This window comes from Cotesia glomerata, linkage group LG4 (assembly GCF_020080835.1).
Source record: "Cotesia glomerata isolate CgM1 linkage group LG4, MPM_Cglom_v2.3, whole genome shotgun sequence".
In the NCBI taxonomy this organism is placed as follows: Eukaryota; Metazoa; Arthropoda; class Insecta; order Hymenoptera; family Braconidae; genus Cotesia; species Cotesia glomerata.
In genome coordinates this window covers 28,534,785-28,552,491 of record NC_058161.1, presented here as the reverse complement: position 1 = coordinate 28,552,491, position 17,707 = coordinate 28,534,785, and the positions used below count along the sequence as shown (strand labels likewise).

The following is a 17,707-nucleotide window of genomic DNA, read 5'->3' as shown; positions in this document are numbered from 1 at the left end:
ATGATTTAAAACTGGCATTCACACTCTCACTTTTCTATTTTTTAATCAATTAAACATTCATTCTTTTAAAACATTCTCTTTCACTCGTCGATTATCAGCCCGACCATTAATTGGAATGAAAATAAAGTGTTATTTTTTTTAAATTTATTTTATTTAAATAATTTTGTCTCGTAAAAAATATACAAAAAAAAGTTCAGGGATTACAAACAATAAAATGCCCCGGATCTAATGGATGTTATGATGGGCTGACTATTAACAAAAAAATTTTATTACTTGGAACATCATAATTGTGTTATGAATTTACCTTGAATCAGAGACTTAAAATTAATCAATAGTCAATAAAGAAACATATAAAAGGAATTGTGTCGGAGATCATGCGACGAGTTGTGGCGGAAAAACTTAATTTAAAAAAAATTGTTTTGTTTTTTTTTTTTTTTTCGTTTGTTGTTGGTTGTTGTTGTTGTTGGTTTTAATATTTAATAATAATTATTATTACTATTATTGTAATAATTAATATTGATTCATTGTAATTGTTATTGTTATTTTATCTTAGTCTAAGAAATGATTTTTAAGGTACTTCATCATACCAAAGGTTCTGAAACGTTTTACACCGAATACTTTGAAGAGTTCGTCATCACAAATGGCAAATTGCTTATTCTTCTGATCCTGTAATTAAAAATAATTATAATTAATATTTTTTCATTATATAAATGTACTAAAGTGATTTTTATTATATATTTATTAAGTCTTAATAAATATGAACTAGCAATCTTGCAGTCACTATGTGAATTATAAATAGAATTTTGATTTATAAAATAATGACTTTTGTTAAATTACACTGTACTTTTTTAACTTTTGACATTTTTAAAGATATAAGCTCATCCCGATGTTACACTCATCAAGAGCTTTCATTTGAGTACCCACATGCAATTTTGATATATTTTTCATATATACATATATATAATATATATAAATATATAAAATATATGAAAAATTCATGTGGGTACTCAAATGAAAGGTCTTGATGAATGTAACATCGGAATGAGCTTATATCTTTAAAAATGTTAATAGTTCACAAGATACAAGGTCATTTCTTAATTATTCATCTAGAGATAGAATATTTTCAAATGCAGCCGAAATACTTATCATCATAAATTGACTATTGGTGAGAATGATATGAAACTATAAAAAGGGCCAACTCCAGGTCAAAACTTTTCCAACGATACCAAATTTAACCATAAAAAATTTTGCTTATTCTCTTAATAATATATTAAAACTTTTTTTTTTTTTTTTTCAAATAAAAAATTTTCTGAATTTCAAAAATTCTATAAACTTATCTTGGACTTGGAATTTTTACATTTAACAAATAAAAATTTATTTTAATTAAAAAAATTAATGTTTTAAAATTTCTATTTTTCTAAAAAATTTTCCAAAGTTCTTTTTTTGATTTTCAGTCGCATAAAAGTGAAAAAAAATCGAAATTTTTTTTTAATATCAATTGTTATGAAAAAATTATTCAATAATTAAAAGATCAATTTAAATATTTACTAAAAAATTTAAAAAAATTAAAAAAAAAAAAACTTACATAAAGATTTCTTTCTTTGATGATGCTCCAGATTTTCTTAACAACTTCATGGCGCGCCATTTTTTCAGCATTAACAACAGTCGCTAATTCTGAAGATAAAGTAATGGCTCTCGTGTAACCTTTTCCTTTACCAACACCTCCTTTTTTGGCACCAGCGGCTGGTTTTTTTTGTTTACCCCAGTCTTCGTCGCTGTCACTGTCGCTACCCTTCTTCTTTCCTTTCTTCGCTGCTGGTTTTCCTGTAAAATGATCAATCAATTAATAATTTGAAAAATTATAAAAAAAAAATCAACGAACCTTTCTTAGCTGTTTTGGCAGCAACTTTCTTAGGACTGTATTCTTCGTCACTAGCGTCATCATCGCTTCCGCTTTCTTCGTCATCAGAAGATCCTTTGCGCTTAGTTGCAGTCTTCTTGGGAGGACCACGTTTAGCTGGTTTCTTTTCTTTTTCTTCCTCCTCTTCTTCAGAGGCTTCCTCTTCTTCTTCTTCCTCCTCCTCCTCTCCCTCGGACTCTTCGCTGGCTGCCTTCTTCTTCTTCTTGCCTCCGTCTTGTTTTTCTTGGAGATGCTCCATCACCAAATCGTCGACTTCCCTTTTCCTATAAATTTTTTTTTATCAATTTTTACTTATAAATAAATAAATAAATAAATAAATAAATAAATGAATTTTTGTTTTTAAATTAAAAGTTTTTTAATTTTTTAAATGTGCAAGGGGGAACGACGTAATTATTCTTTTTTTTTTTTAATAACACGTAGAGACCCTTGGCAATTAATATCGGACAATTGAATCTTCTTTTTCCATTTGAGAAAAGAAAATTGTATTTTTTTTTATTTCTATGTCCTTAGTTAAGTTATTAAAAATGTAATATTACCTTTCAGATAAGTCAATGTCTAATTTTTCTTCAATTTGTTGCCGCACTTTCTTAGCAGACATGGCTGTTAAATCAGCATCCTTAAGAATAGCTGGAAAATATTATTTTTTATTAGAAAATTTTATTTAAAAATTTATTTAATTTTAACATAATAAATATTTTTAGTTATTTTTAAAATTACTCAAAAAAATACAATAGTGTTTTGAAAAAATTTATAATAAAGTTAGCAGGGACTTGACAATTTTTTAATTTTATTAAAAAAAAATTGCATTTTTAATTTTTTTAAATTTCTTAATGTCAATATTTAAAAAAAAAAATTTTCCCGCTATTATTTATTTGTAACAATAATTTTAAAAATTATCAAATAATTGCTAAATTAATTTTAATAAAAATTTCTCACAAAAATATTTTTAGTTATTTTTGAAAATTACTTAAAAATTAATGATATTAAAATTGATAGTGACTTGACCATTTTATAATTTTATATAAAAAAAAAAAAAAAAAAAAATCAATTTTTATCTTTTTAAAATTTCTACAAGTCAGTATTTTTTTTTGCCATAATTTATTTGTTACAATAACTCTAAAAATTATCAAATATTTGCTAAATTAATTTTAATAAAAATGCAACCAAAAAATATAAAAAAAAAAAATTTTTTTGAATTTTATAAAAAATGCTTTTAAAATTTTTTATTAAAAATTTTCTAAAAAATTAAAAATATCTTGAATTTATAATAAAAAAAAAATTATCTCAATACTTTTGATTAAAAAATTTTTCAACTAAAAATTTCATAAAAAAAAAATTATTAATTTAAAAATCCAACAATTTTTTAAAAAATCGTGTAATATTAAATTTTTAAAATGAATCAAAAAAAAAATTTAATAAATTACAATTTTTAATTTCCTAACAAAAAAAACTGTTACCACAGCTCATAAAAATCAATAAATTTTTCTTTCCACTTATCTAATCGATTTCTAATGAACCAACTCTATAACCGCCATTTTTAAAACATGCCGCCATTTTATATTTTTGCGCGCCAATTCTAACTTGGGTATTAAAACAAAAAACCCGGAAAAATACAAAAGTAAAATAAAAATACACCGAAAAAAACTAGGGTGCGTAAAACAAAGGACCCAACATAGCAACAGAGCGCATCTACTGGTTTCCCGCGTCGTTGCAAATACGTCGTAGGAATATCGAACGTAGACTCGAACCGACGAACATATCTACCAGCAGACACCACACGACGCTACAACACACTCATACCCTTTTTACCCACCTCCATATCAATACTCAGCGTCATCGACCATCTGCTATTTCGAAATTCCCCCAAATAACAATAGATATAAGAAATGAGTCGCGCGACAACAATTTGATCAACAATTAATTATTAAAATTAACAACAACTGCCACTAAAATACCTCCCAGTGTATAAATAAAAAACGCCATCTATTTAATCATCAATTTGTCAAATTTTAACCAACGCGGGAATTTTTTTTTTACATTTTCTTTCCAACAATCCTAAATTAACACAACAAAAAAAAGAATGACAAAATGGCGGCAACTTTTAAAAACTAAATCTAGAAAAAAAAATAATTAAAATAAATTTTTTAGTTTATAAATTTATAAAAAATAATTATTTTTCTAATAAAATAATTAATAATTATTAAAAAAGAAATAAATACACATAATTAATTAATAAAGAAGTAAATAAATAAAATGTGACTGCAATGGCCGGCGTGGGGTACGCCAACTAACTCGCACAAAACCAAAAACACAAAATCCTATAAATTGAGTAAGTATAAAATTATATTAGTGATTGATTAAAATAATTATTAATAAAATAAAAATAATTAATGGAATTAATATTTTTTATATAATTAATTAATAAATAAATGAGTTATTTATTACCGGTGATTTCTTTGCGTAGCTCATCTTTACTTATGTCCGCCATTTTGACTTTACGTGGAATAGGTTGTTACTGATGTACGTTCTGCTGGCAACTGAATGTGTAGTGAATCTGGATGTGACTCAAGGGTCTCTGATCGTTGCGTCTCACTCTTGAGGCTGGCGGAGAGCTGGCGGCACCGTAGCGTCCGTTGGTACAGTCTGTGGAGAAAAATGGCGGAATTAATATCCAAAATTAGCAGCTAAGTATTTAAATTAATGGAGTTTAGAAGGTTTTTAGAGGAAAACTGTAATAACTAAATTGAGATAACTTTTTATGAGGAAAAAATTATTTTAGATGCCCCATAGGATTCGACGGGTATTTTACTGGGTGAGTTAATTCATTTTTTATTTACTAACTCACCTACTTTTGGAATTTACTGTACTCGCTACAGTGTCTACCGGAATTTTTTCGACGGGTAGTAGATACAAGTATTTATTTTTTGGATTATTTATTGTTATTAGTGTTAATTAATTTTTTTTATTTTTTTTCCTCCAGATTACTATTTTAGATTTTTTAAAGAATTTTTTCTTTATAAGTATTTTTGTTTATTTTTATTTATTAGTGTGATTGGTGTCGATGCTAGCGCTCTAGAGTTCTGGCGGGAAAATTTGAATATTTTTTAATTATTAAGAATTTAAACTAAAAAGATCGGATAATTTTTTTACTTGATATTTAAAATTGTAGAAAATTTTTTTTTAATTTAGGGGATTGTAAAATTTGAAATTTTTATTTAAAAAATTTTATGGAAATTTAAAAAAATTACAGAAGTAAATTTTTTATAATTCCCAAGAAAATAAATATTTCTGAGTAATTAAGTTATTATGTCGATTATAATTAAATCATACAAAAATTAAAAAATTAACTTAGTCAGTTATTATTGATTGATAACAGAGATTTCTCTCTTATATTTGTTGATGATGAAAATTTCCGTGCAGAATCATACAACAGCGTTATAAACATTATATTGGCGCGGTAATTTAAAATTAAGAAAACATGGATTAAGATAGTGTATTGTAATAGACATTTCAACAGAAAATTATGAAATTTTTTTTATTGAAAGATAAATATATTAATAATTCACTACCAAAATTTCAGATCAATTGCCCCTGATAGCCACAGTTTCAGACCAACCAAGTTGGTGTCAGATAGTTGCCACCAACTTAGCGACAACTTGCGGTCAACTTCCGAATTTGTAACTGTTGGCGTCAAGTTGGCTACAAGTTTCTGAGAAAAACAAGACCAATCTACTGCCGCAATATGTCGCCAAATTTCTTGAGAAACTTATCTTCAACTTGGTGTGAAAAAGTTTCAGAGCAACTTTTGCCGACAACTTGGTGAACAAGTTGACACCAACCGAGTTACTTTCCAAGAGTTGCCGCCAAGTTGGTGACAAGTTGCGGCAGTAGATTGACAGAAAGTTAAATTGCGGCCAACTTGGCTATCAGGGATAATTTTCGAAATTGCATCTTTTAAACGTAGAGCTCTACGGTATAGAGAGATGGTAAAGTTAGTATGAAATCTTTCGTACCACTCGAGTGGGCCAAAGATTTAATACTAACTTTACCATCTCTCTATACCTCTACGTGTACCCTGATAGCGAAGTTGGCCGCAACTTTCTGTCAATCTACTGCCGCAACTTGTCACCAACTTGGCGGCAACTCTTGGAAAGTAACTCGGTTGGTGTCAACTTGTTCACCAAGTTGTCACCAAGTTGTCGGCAAAAGTTGCTCTGAAACTTTTTCACACCAAGTTGACGATAAGTTTCTCAAGAAATTTGGCGACATATTGCAGCAGTAGATTGGTCTCTTTTTTCTCAGAAACTTGTAGCCAACTTGGCGCCAACAGTTACAAATTCGGAAGTTGACCGCAAGTTGTCGCTAAGTTGGTGGCAACTATCTGACACCAACTTGGTTGGTCTGAAACTGTGGCTATCAGGGTAAAAGATACAATTTCGAAAATTAATTATTTAAAAACGGCCCTGATAGCCATCTTAACTTAAACTTTTATTCAATCTACTGTCGAAATTTGTAGCCAACTTGATGAAAAAAGTTGCAAACCAAACGTTTTTACTTAAGTTGTCTACAAGTTACAGTGCAATTTGACGTCAAGACTTGCAGTACAAGTATTTTATTCAAGTGGTAGTAAAATTGTAGTACAATTTAACTAAAAGTTTGGTGTTAACTTGTATTCAAATTGGGGCTGTAGATTTTACTCAATTTGTTTACAACTGTTGTACTGTAAAAATTTACGGCAAACTTGATGTCAAGTTAACTGTAACTGCTGAAATCCAACTACTTTTAATCAAAGTGTGGCTATCAGGGAGTGTGGTCAATTGATCTGAAATTTTGGTAGTGAATTATTAATATATTTATCTTTTGATAAAAAAAATTCCATAATTTTCTGTTGAAATGCCTATCACGCTACAACTATACTTTAATAGCAGTCCATATACCCTAATAGCCACGCTTTGATTAAAAGTAGTTGGATTTCAGCAGTTACAGTTAACTTGACATCAAGTTTGCCGTAAATTTTTACAGTACAACAGTTGTAAACAAATTGACTAAAATCTACAGCCCCAATTTCAATACAAGTTAACACCGAACTTTTGGTTAAATTGTACTACAATTTTACTACAACTTGAATAAAATACTTGTACTGCAAGTCTTGACGTCAAATTGCAGTGTAACTTGTAGACAACTTAAGTAAAAACGTTTGGTTTGCAACTTTTTTCATCAAGTTGGCTACAAATTTAGGCAGTAGATTGAATAAAAGTTTGAGATAAAATGGCTATCAGTATACTGACTTTACTCTTACCCGTTGTAAAAAGTAACTCGCTAGTGGAATTTTATTGTTCCATTTTAGGTTAAAAAATCCGTAGATTACGAAAATAATAATCAAAAAGTTCAACTTCCCCGCGTTTTCTCAATAAATAATGAAATTACACTATAGGGTCGCTGATAGACACCGTGTGCGTATTTTCATCAAATAACTCATATATATTACTGTAAAGCCTTATTAATATTGGTATTGCATTAAAGGGCGAAAAATTTTGAATTAGAAACCACAAAAATAATCCCTCTGCAGTTTATTATGTTTGCAAAAATAATTAATTATTTATATACCCTGATAGCCACAGTTTCAGACCAACCAAGTTGGTCTCAGATAGTTGCCACCAACTTAGCGACAACTTGCGGTCAACTTCCGAATTTGTAACTGTTGGCGTCAAGTTGGCTACAAGTTTCTGAGAAAAACAAGACCAATCTACTGCCGCAATATGTCGCCAAATTTCTTGAGAAACTTGTCGTCAACTTGGTGCGAAAGAGTTTCAAAAGCAATTTTTGCCGACAACCTGGTGTCAACTTGGTGAACAACCGAGTTCATTTCCAAGACTTGCCGTCAACTTGGTGACAAGTTGCGGCAGTAAATCGACGGAAAGTTGCGACCAACTTGGCTATCAGGGTACGTTTAATCACGCGGTCGGTAACAAAACTATAGTAACTGAGGTTGGTGGCGCGCACAAGCCCGGGCACAGTGGTTTTCATCCACTGAAATTTGAAATGTCAATATTCTATGACATATAAATTGAATGAATTAAAAAAAATAATGTCATGTACATAATTATAATTATTGTTATTATGATTATTTTGCTTCATAGCAAAGCAATTATTATGTTGCTTTATTTTTTTTTAAATTAAAGTAACTATGAATTGTAAATCTTTTAAAACTAGGGACTGACTTTCTAATAAATAAAAAATTATTTTCATTAAATATAAAAACGATTTTATTTAAAAAATATTAAAACTGTATAGATCTTATCCATTGAACATACGTTCTATAATTGCTTCACGAAATGCAAAACCATCAGCAGGCTGCAAATTTGGTAGAGGGGCAGGTATTTCTTCATTGAGTTCCTCATGCTGGTCATCTTGTAAATCATCGTCGGGTAATTTATCATTGAATATCAACGACAAATTATGTAACACAGCACAAGCTACAACAATTGTCGTTGAACAAATAAGTTTATTCGTTAATCCTCTTGATAAACAAGGAAATCTTCGCTTCCAAACACCGTAGGTCCTTTCAACTATTATTCGAGTTCTACTCTGAATATTATTATAGCTGTTTCGGGTAAAATTTGGTGCATTAATAAAAATTCTCTGTTATAAAAATAAATATTATTTATCGCTGCTTACGTTATTTGTTCATCTGTAACTGGATTGGCAATGGGCGTCATTAGAAAAGGTAGGCATGGATATCCAGCATCACCGACAAGTATCCCAGTTAATTCACGTTCAGAATATCTCATGTAAATTCGAGAATTTTGAAAAATTCGACTATCATGCGCGCTACCAGGCCATTCTGGAACAATATCTAAAAATTCCATTCGTGGGCCAACAATCGTCTACGAGAAAATAAAAATTATTAAATTATAAGTTGTTCAGTCTGTAATGACTAGTGAAAATAAAAGGAATACTTACTTGTACATTCAGAGAAAAATAGCCCTTTCGATTTCTGTAGATTTCATTAATATTTTGAAACCTTGTATGAACTAATCGGATATGCGTACAATCAATTGCTCCATCAACCCCGGGTATTCCAATTGCTCCATTACCAAATCCCAAACGTTCGAAAAGTCTTTGATTTTCTAATTTTGCTGCTTGAGTTCGAGGCATTTTTATGTAATCATGAATTTTGCTTGCAACTAAAACGCTCACACGAAAAACTATTCTGGAAACTGTTGGTTGTGATACTGTCATGGTATCACCTAAAATGAGCTGTAAGAATATTTTTATCAAAATATATATGTTTAAAAAATAAAAACGCTCTTTTCAGCGTTCTCTAAGTTAATAACTGTAAATAAGAAATAAATATTGTTCACTTAGTTTATAATTACCTGAAAACTTGCAGTTGCATAAAATCGCAAACATATTAATAATTGAAAAATTGGTGGAATTGGTAATCCTCGTTTATTGACTTTACTTAAATTTTGTTCTATGAGAGGTAATATTCCAAATTTAACACTATCCTTGTCAAATCTATATCTTTGCTTAAATTCGATGTCTGAATAAAAATCAAAAGGATCTTGCACATCTCGAATATAACGTTTTGGAATACGTATGATTAAATCATCGTCGTCCAAATCAAAGTCGATATCATTATTATCGTCGATATCAATATTATATAACCCCAAAAAATTCATTATTTTAACCACTTTTTTCACTGTAAATACATTTAAGACTGTCTCAAGTCAACTAAAATGATGACTTAGAAAAAAACTCTCTTATTTGGATGAAAAGTAAAGTTAAGGTATTTTATAAGACCGTCTTATTTGAATATGAATACATCAGAAATATCTAATGCTCAAGCTTGTCTCAAGTTAAAATTATGAATATTTATCCCAGCCACATGTCTTAGCTAAGATCAAATTTTGAAGTATATCTTAAGAAAGCCGTATATGAATCTAAACGCTGCCTTAAGCTTGTGCTTAAGGTGCACTTACACTTAAGCCCGAACTATGAATCCAGTAAGTCGATTATTGAAAAGATATATCGCTCAGTGTAAAGCCGTGGTGGGGAAAAACTTATTTACCGTCAGCGCCACGAATGTGTATATCCGATACTAAGGGGGGCTGTTTTTATGCGTTTCGAGTTAGCTAAATATACAAGAGAATTATTATTTAAAATTTATTTAAAAAGAATTAACCAATAAGGATCTTTTTTACAGTAGAGATGTAGGCTCAGTAGGCTCAATTTATGGTTCTAAAACGGTGATTTCAGCCTAACTTTGGTAAAAGCGGACAAATATACGACTTGTAGGCTGAAATTACAATCCGTTGCTCGAAATTTTTAACCTCTATAAGTCGAAATGATTAGTGAGTTCCCACAAGTTATTTATGTACATACTTTCCCTCCATAACTCGAAAAATTAAATTTTACCTCTGTATCTCGAACATAGAAATGTTTTATTTTATAATATCTACAACTTGATTGTTTGAGACTTTTAATACCTTTAAGAATTTGTTGACAGTGTAAGTATACACTGATAAAAAAATTAATTTGACTCAAGAGCCAAAATCTTGAACCAAGAATACCATTTTGACGAAAATGATTTTCTTGAGTCAAGAGAATAAATTCTTATGATAAAAAAAATTTACTTACATCAAGATTAATTTCTTGACTTAGTTCAAGATTTAGGCTCTTGAGTCAAGTTAATTTTTTTATCATTGCACTCACGTTAATACGAATTTAAATTTTAAAACTTGAATTTTTATTTATTTTACCCCTCTACCTCAAAATTTATAAAAATTAATCTCAACCTCTTTATGTCAAAACAAATTTTTTTTTGGTAATCATAAAAAGTGCATAATGGTGTTTATAATTACCTTTGAATAATTCTGAAATACAATTTTTGTTACATTTCCTATGAGATGTAACGTGTCGATTATTTAATTTCTCCAATAAGGAAAATTATCTTTACGTTTGCAATACTTTTATTTATTCTAGGCAAAAGAATAGCTCGCCGGGAACCAGATTTTTCATCAGAGATAACCCTCAGTTTTAAAATGTACAAATTTTAGCTTTGTTCAGCAAAATTATACATAAATAATATAATAAAAAATGGCGATCTCCAGAAAAATTAACTCCGCTACTAACTCAGCACGTCTGATCCTCCTGGGTACTTTCGCTGTGGGTCTCGCGTTGAACTCCGTCGTTCACCGCTTTAGTCTTCGGATTTGGATCTACCGTTGTTGGACCTAGACTTAGTCGTTGACGCCGCTTGAACACTTGGACGTGGCTTCCTGTCTCCGGACTTTGTCACTGTCCCCGCGATTGATGCCTTCCAAATCCTCGACCTCGGCTTCGTCGACTTTTGATTCCCCGCTGACCTGCGCTGTTGAACTCTGCCTCGAGTTCTCGATTGTAAACTCGCTGTTCACTTCTCCGTATGTATCTCGCTGTATCCGCCGTTGGTTTCACTGTTAAATCCTTTGTTGACTTCGCTGTTGAATCTGCTGCTTAGTCCTCCTTGGCTTGGTCCGTCTTCTTCAGCTCCTCGGATCACAGTGAAGTTCCACGGCAGTGCGCCGTGTTTTAACCCGTTGAATTTGGTGGAGGGGGAAGATGCGCGAAGCGCACTACTCCGTGGTTCTCCCTCCTCCGCGGTTCTGCGGGACTTCTCCCACTACTTGTGTTTGCTGTTGCTGACTGCTTGGGGACTATATTATGTTTTTTTTATTGGTTCTCGCAAGCTCCGATTCTTTTCTTGACTGCGTGGGGACTGTATCAAATATTTCATTGGTCCTCGCAGGCTCCTATTTTTTCTCGAGATCTAATTGGTCCTCGCAAGCTTCGATTATTTTCTTGGTTGATTCAAACACAAACTACTAAATTTATAACATTTTACTTATATTTTAACGTTTATGTTATAGAGATGTTTTGGTCTGCTCTGAAGATCTTTTTTGAAGATTAATTAACAAAAAAAAAATCCAAAAAAATTTTTTTTTTTAAATTAAAAAAAAATTTTTTTTGTGTTTCTAAGGAAATCAAGGTTATTGACAAAAATTTTGATTGATGACTGATTCACCGCCGGCATTAGCGTTATCCAAAGCATGCCACGTGGAGGTTGCACGGTCGGATTTACGCTTCTTTTGTGCTTATGCACGTGTGTTAATGATTCTTCAGAAAAAATGAGACCCTATGTGTGCACCTTAGGGGTATCAACTTTAAATTTATTCAATAAAATTTTTTTAGGGAAAATCAAGGTTTAAATGTGTCCATAACTTTAGCGAGGTGAGTCAGAATAGGCCTCTTGATTAACAGTCGATTAACCAAAAAAAGGGAAAATGGCATTTTTTTTTGCTCTTTTTTTACGTTAACGTTACAGGTGGAAAAAAATTTTTTTTTTAATTAACCATGACAGATTTTTGTAGAAAATTTTCTGCAGAAAACGAAACCCCTTGTCCGCTTGCTGGGCGACCAGTAGCTCCAGAGATATCGGCAGTTGAGTGAAAAAGGATCCGGTTCCCGTAAAAAGCAAATTTTTTAAAAATTAGAATAATTTTCTTTACAAACTCATTGATCCTACATGTATAATTCAACTTCATGTTTGAATAATCTTTGAAGGATTAAATAATCATTGCATGTAAAGAAAAGTTATTCTCATAAAAAATTACAGAAGATATTATTTAAAAAAAAAAAAAAAAAATAAATAAATAAACTTAATAAATTATTATAAAACTAATTGATAAAAATAATCAACTCTATTAAATATTTTTAAATAAATATACTTTGAAAAAATTTTTAACTTGAAGAGTTACCTCGGAAAAACTGGTCCACTTCAATCATAGCCTCCCTCTGTGCTATAAACATTTGGCACCTGACATTTTCGGCGACTTTTCTTCTTCTTTCTTTTTGAGCAGCTTCCTTCATTTTTTCAATCTTTTTCTTCTTCTGCTCATCAGCGTATGCCAAATCAAGGAGCTCCATAATTTCTAAAACAGAAGTTTTATTCGGCTCAATGATTTTTGACTGATGAACAATCCTTCTTTTCTTGGTTGGCGGAACATATTCTCCAATGTCTGAAAGAAGATTATGTTCCGCTATCTTTCTCTTCTCTTCTTGTTTTGGCACAGTCGGATCCTTTACGGCAGAAGCTTGAAGTTGAGGTCCCGTGATGACTCTCCTGAATAGCGAAGTGATGGCCTTCTTCTTCGTAGGTGATTTTGAGTCTAAGATTTTCTTGTTTAAAAGTTTTGCTTTCGTCAAACACATCTTGAAATTTAATTTCGTATTTATTATTACCGCACTGAACGATCTAACCACTTCGTCTAGCTTGCAATAATTAAAGTAAGTAACTACACTAATTGAAGGTACTTAAATTTTCCTATGACTGCAGTAAGTGGAGGGGATTGAATGGCTGCAAGACATTGGTCCTAAAAATATAGACGCTTGCTAGTAGGAAAGAGACAAGGAGTGGGGTATTGAAGCGGAAGCTTAATAGGTCGCATAGAATAGAAGGGAAAGGGACGAAGCTCGAAGCTAAGTTGTACTCCAGTCAAGACCTTCAATGACCGATATTTCAAGTTTCAAGTCAACAGTCAAGAGCATACCACTGCAGCAATCCAGTCAAGCTTTCCTTCGCTAGAGATTTCTGGTCAACAAGCTTAAGGATGTCGCTGCGCTAGAGTCTAGTTGAGGGGAAACACCAATGTATTAAAAAGTTTTGATTTTACAGATTTTTTTAGCCGGCTTAAAACAAAAAAAAAAAAAACAGTAAAAATAATGAGAAAATTTTTAATCCGTCGGCATTTTTTTGAAAATTGAAATTTTCACAATTCCGTACGTGCAACGATAACTCCATCCTTACTGACTAAAAAGCAATTTGGATTTTTATTTCCGATGATCCGTTTTTGAGTTATCAATGCAACCATGGAGGAGGAAATTTTTTCTAGTGCTCTACGAAATTGTTAATAACTTTGTAAAAATTAAACATTTTTTAATAAAAATTTAAGGTAATAGTCTTTAATATAAACGTAAAAAATTAAAAAAAAAATCCGATCTCCAAATTCTTCTATTTTCCCTGTCAAAAAAATTCTTGAAAATCACCTTTTTTTTTCGACCGTCACAGTGGTGTTTCCCCTTAAGTCTTACGTCGCTAGAGATTTCATCATGTCGGCAAGCCGAAGTATTATATGGGTGATTCTCGGTAAGGAAAAATTGTTTTTTTGTTACCAAAAAAATTTTGTTACAAAAGTAAAAAAACATTTCTATTTGATGCATTGAAAACTAAAATGAAATTAATTTTGGTTTTTTTGCTATAAATTCATAAACCACCGAAATAACAGTACCCTAGGCTGTCTCATTCCCAAAATTAAAACTTTAAGATTAAATTTTAAGTTATTCGTCCATAATATATAATTTGGTCCATAATGTTTATAAACTTAATTAGTTAACTAACAATCTTTTTCAATAAAAAAGTACCGAAAATTAATTTGTTTCATTAAATTCATTAACTTAAACCAAAGTTTGTTCCAGGAATTTTAAGAACAGTCCCCTGCCAGAAGTTCAAAGCCAAAAAAAAAATCCAGCGTGTTATTTTACCTTTTGTAAAGTTTATAAAGATCTTACTAGCCTTAAGTTAATAACTTATCAGAGTTGTGAAAATTTTAATGAAAAATATTTTCATTAACTCATTAAATTCAATTCTCTAATGAAAAAATTTTCCACTAAAAAATTTAATTTAATTGTGAATGGAAATATTTATCATTAAAAATATTTTTTTAATGATTAGTAAAAAATCATTTAAATTAACCCGACCAGAAATTTAAGTTCGGCGGTGATTCGTTTCGAATTAGGCATGCCGAATTCCAAGCTCGCGCCGAACCAGGAAGCCAAAGTTGGTCCACGTCCCGGAAGTAACGCAGTCGCGAGTTTGGGCCTAACTTGGCTTCCGACTTAGGCGGTGGTTTGGAAACCACACTTGCTGGTGACTATCTAAGCCTCATTCGGTCCGAATTTGGCTACCTACCTAGGTAGCAATTCAGAAACTAAATTCGCACGGAAGAATCCAAATTGAATCCTTTCTTTGTTTTTAGTTATTTTTATTATAAAGCAAAAATTAATAATATTGAATGCTTATTTTTTTAAATTTATTTTTAAAATTTTAAATATAAATATCCCAGTGAACACATGACTTTAATATGACGTCATTTATATAAGTCATAGGAATGTCACAATATTTTACGTAAATATGACGTACAATTGACCTGTCTTGTGATCCAATTATGATGTAAAAATATATGATATAATTTTGACATCGTACTGATGTAAGTTTCTTACTTCTCTATGATATCACGGAAATGACTTAGATATTATGTACAACTGACATAATATATAAACTACAATATTACGTTACATTAATGCCATCATTGTATGTCATAACGACGTAAGTTTAATATCATGCATTTACATCAGTGACAAGTCCCGTTTGTACGTAATCTTGACATAAGATTAATATCATGTGTTTACATCAGTGACAAGTCACGGTCGTACGTAATACCGATACCATTTGTGAGTCATTATTTAACGTAATATGTCACAACTGTACATAATACTGACGTAATTTGAAAGTCATTTTCTAAATCAGTGACAAACCATCATTTTCTATAATATTGATAAAATTTGGGGGATGTATTTTTTCAATATTATCGATTTATCAAAATTTATCAAGTATAAAACTTCTTTAACAAGATGTCTAATTTACAATTAATCGCTAAATATTAGTAAAAATTGGTTTGAAATGTTGTAAGAATTAGAAAGAGGTGAACAGTTAATTTAGACCGGTACCTTGCAAATTTAAGTCCGTTTTTAATAATAAAAATTTATAATTTCTTAATATTAATGAATATATCTAACATATTAGAAAATAACATACAAAACATTTTTCATTTACGTTTTTAAGAAAAATACATATTTTTAGAAATATTTTAGAAATTTTTATATTATATTTATATTTCTTAAAATATTTCATTACTAAAAAAAATGTAAGTTTGTTAAAACGCAAGATTTTGAAAAAAAAATGAGTTTTTAATTTTTTTTTAATTGTTCCACCATTTCTAAAAATTCAAAAAAATTCCTGAGTATAGAGGAGTATAAAAGACATTTTCTGACGAATTTTGGTGAGTGACATATTTCAAAAAGGCTGAAAAAAAAAAAAATAATTTCCTTTTCTCTGTTAAAAATCGGTTTTCTATTTGAGAATCATGATCATATGATTTTTTCATGTTTTGGACTCGTAAGAATTAGGAAAAAAATCATCATTAATCAATTCCGAATTTTACTATAAAAATAAAAATAATTTTGAAAAAACAGGTTTTTTTGAAATTCTCGAATACCGTTTGAGTTAAAGAGCTAAAAATTGGTGTGAATTATTTTCATTCGATACCAAATCGACCCCCTAAGTATGAGTCAAAAAAGCCATGGGGGCAGAATTCCCATATTAATCCGGCTATGCCCTTAAATACATGTGGGATATAAATTTTTTATATGTATGTTTTCATACACTGCAGAAAAAACATCTCGACTCAAAGGTAAATTTCTTTGGACCAAGAATATATTAAAGATGACTGAAAATTCCGTGAATGAAGTCAAAATTTCTTGAGACCAAAACACTTCTTCTTGCTCCAATATAACTTTGGCCTCCGTAAAAATTTTCTTGGTGCAAGAAATACTTTTTTTTCAGTGCTCATGTTACTCATTTATATTTTTTTCATGAATTTAGGTACTTTTATCCATTGTAAAAATATTTTCAGCTTCATTCAGTATAAATGACAGTGTGAAAATGATAACAAAATACCGAGTTCAATTTATGTGGCATGAACTCTAAATTTTTAAACCGTCAAGCGAGTAAACGTATAATTTCTTATGATTTTGCGTCAAGAAATTAAATGTCAGTCATTTAAATATTGCACTATTACTTGAAAAATAATTTTCTGAAATTAGTGCTGCTACTTATAAAACATTGTATTAGAAATAATTAAATCAGTTTATGATTGTCATTGACGAGACTAATAGTATTTTACATCAAGTTTCATAATGTTGTTAGTATGCTAAATAAAAGAAATTCAAATTTCGAAAAAAATTGAAATTAAAAAGAAATATAGATTAAAAAAATGTTATTCTTAGAAGAGTTGAAATTTAAAAAAAAATCTAAATTTCGTAAATTGAAATTTTGAAGAAAAATCCAAATAAAAAATACTAAATTTATGGAAAAAATTGAATAAAAAAAAAAAATTCGAGTCTTGAGAAATCAAATAAGTATTAAAAAATATTCGTGACACGGATATATCGTTTACTCGGAAAAAATTTCGCTCAACCATGTAAAGTTCTCTGTGTCCACTTTTACACGAAAATTTTTGAAACTCTGGGCGGAAAGTGGCAACTTTGGTCTCACTGCGCTAAACAAAGTTGCCGCTTTCCGACTTCCTCGGACAAAAAAATATTATACAGCCCTTGGGAAGTAAAAAAGAAAACCTCAGATCACATGTTTGTTGACCTCGGCTTCGCCTCGGCCAACAATTACATGTGATCTGAGGCTTTTCTTATTTTCCTTCCCAAGGGGTGTAATATACTATTAACGTTGTGTTTTATAAATTTATATTCATTATTTATTAATTATTAGTATTCTTTATATTAATATATTTTATATGTTACTTTGCATGAGAAAACATGACGTGTTCAAAAGTAATAAAATTACTTATTTATTAATTAATAAGTTAATTAATAATATTTAAAATTAATTAT

General features: G+C 30.1%; 2 protein-coding genes across 2 annotated transcripts; both read right to left on the bottom strand.

Annotated features, from left to right (window-relative positions):
• Positions 1-180: 180 nt before the first annotated feature.
• LOC123262478 (upstream activation factor subunit spp27-like) lies at positions 181-4,524 on the bottom strand. Its single transcript, XM_044724715.1, has 5 exons — positions 4,367-4,524; positions 2,458-2,548; positions 1,883-2,184; positions 1,586-1,824; positions 181-666 (listed from the first exon to the last, which is right to left on the bottom strand). Exons 1-5 carry the CDS (start codon positions 4,407-4,409, stop codon positions 550-552), a joined length of 792 nt encoding a protein of 263 aa, XP_044580650.1. The 5' UTR covers positions 4,410-4,524; the 3' UTR covers positions 181-549.
• Positions 4,525-8,148: 3,624 nt separating this feature from the next.
• LOC123262477 (putative nuclease HARBI1) lies at positions 8,149-9,588 on the bottom strand. Its single transcript, XM_044724714.1, has 4 exons — positions 9,301-9,588; positions 8,885-9,181; positions 8,600-8,808; positions 8,149-8,525 (listed from the first exon to the last, which is right to left on the bottom strand). The coding sequence occupies exons 2-4, from the start codon at positions 9,161-9,163 to the stop codon at positions 8,219-8,221; spliced, it is 795 nt and encodes a 264-aa protein (XP_044580649.1). The 5' UTR covers positions 9,164-9,181; positions 9,301-9,588; the 3' UTR covers positions 8,149-8,218.
• Between the last annotated feature and the right edge of the window lie 8,119 nt (positions 9,589-17,707).

Excerpts from the sequence above, each read along its gene's own strand:
- LOC123262478 (XM_044724715.1), bottom strand. The coding sequence starts at position 4,409 with ATGGCGGACATAAGTAAAGATGAGCTACGCAAAGAAATCACCG. Across the intron at positions 2,185-2,457 it reads GACATTGACTTATCTGAAAG|GAAAAGGGAAGTCGACGATT; the intron begins GTAATATTACAT and ends AAAAATTTATAG. Across the intron at positions 667-1,585 it reads TCAAAGAAAGAAATCTTTAT|GATCAGAAGAATAAGCAATT; the intron begins GTAAGTTTTTTT and ends TTTTAATTACAG.
- LOC123262477 (XM_044724714.1), bottom strand. The coding sequence starts at position 9,163 with ATGACAGTATCACAACCAACAGTTTCCAGAATAGTTTTTCGTGTGAGC. Across the intron at positions 8,809-8,884 it reads ATTTTTCTCTGAATGTACAA|ACGATTGTTGGCCCACGAAT; the intron begins GTAAGTATTCCT and ends ATTTTCTCGTAG. Across the intron at positions 8,526-8,599 it reads GTTACAGATGAACAAATAAC|CTATAATAATATTCAGAGTA; the intron begins GTAAGCAGCGAT and ends TACCCGAAACAG.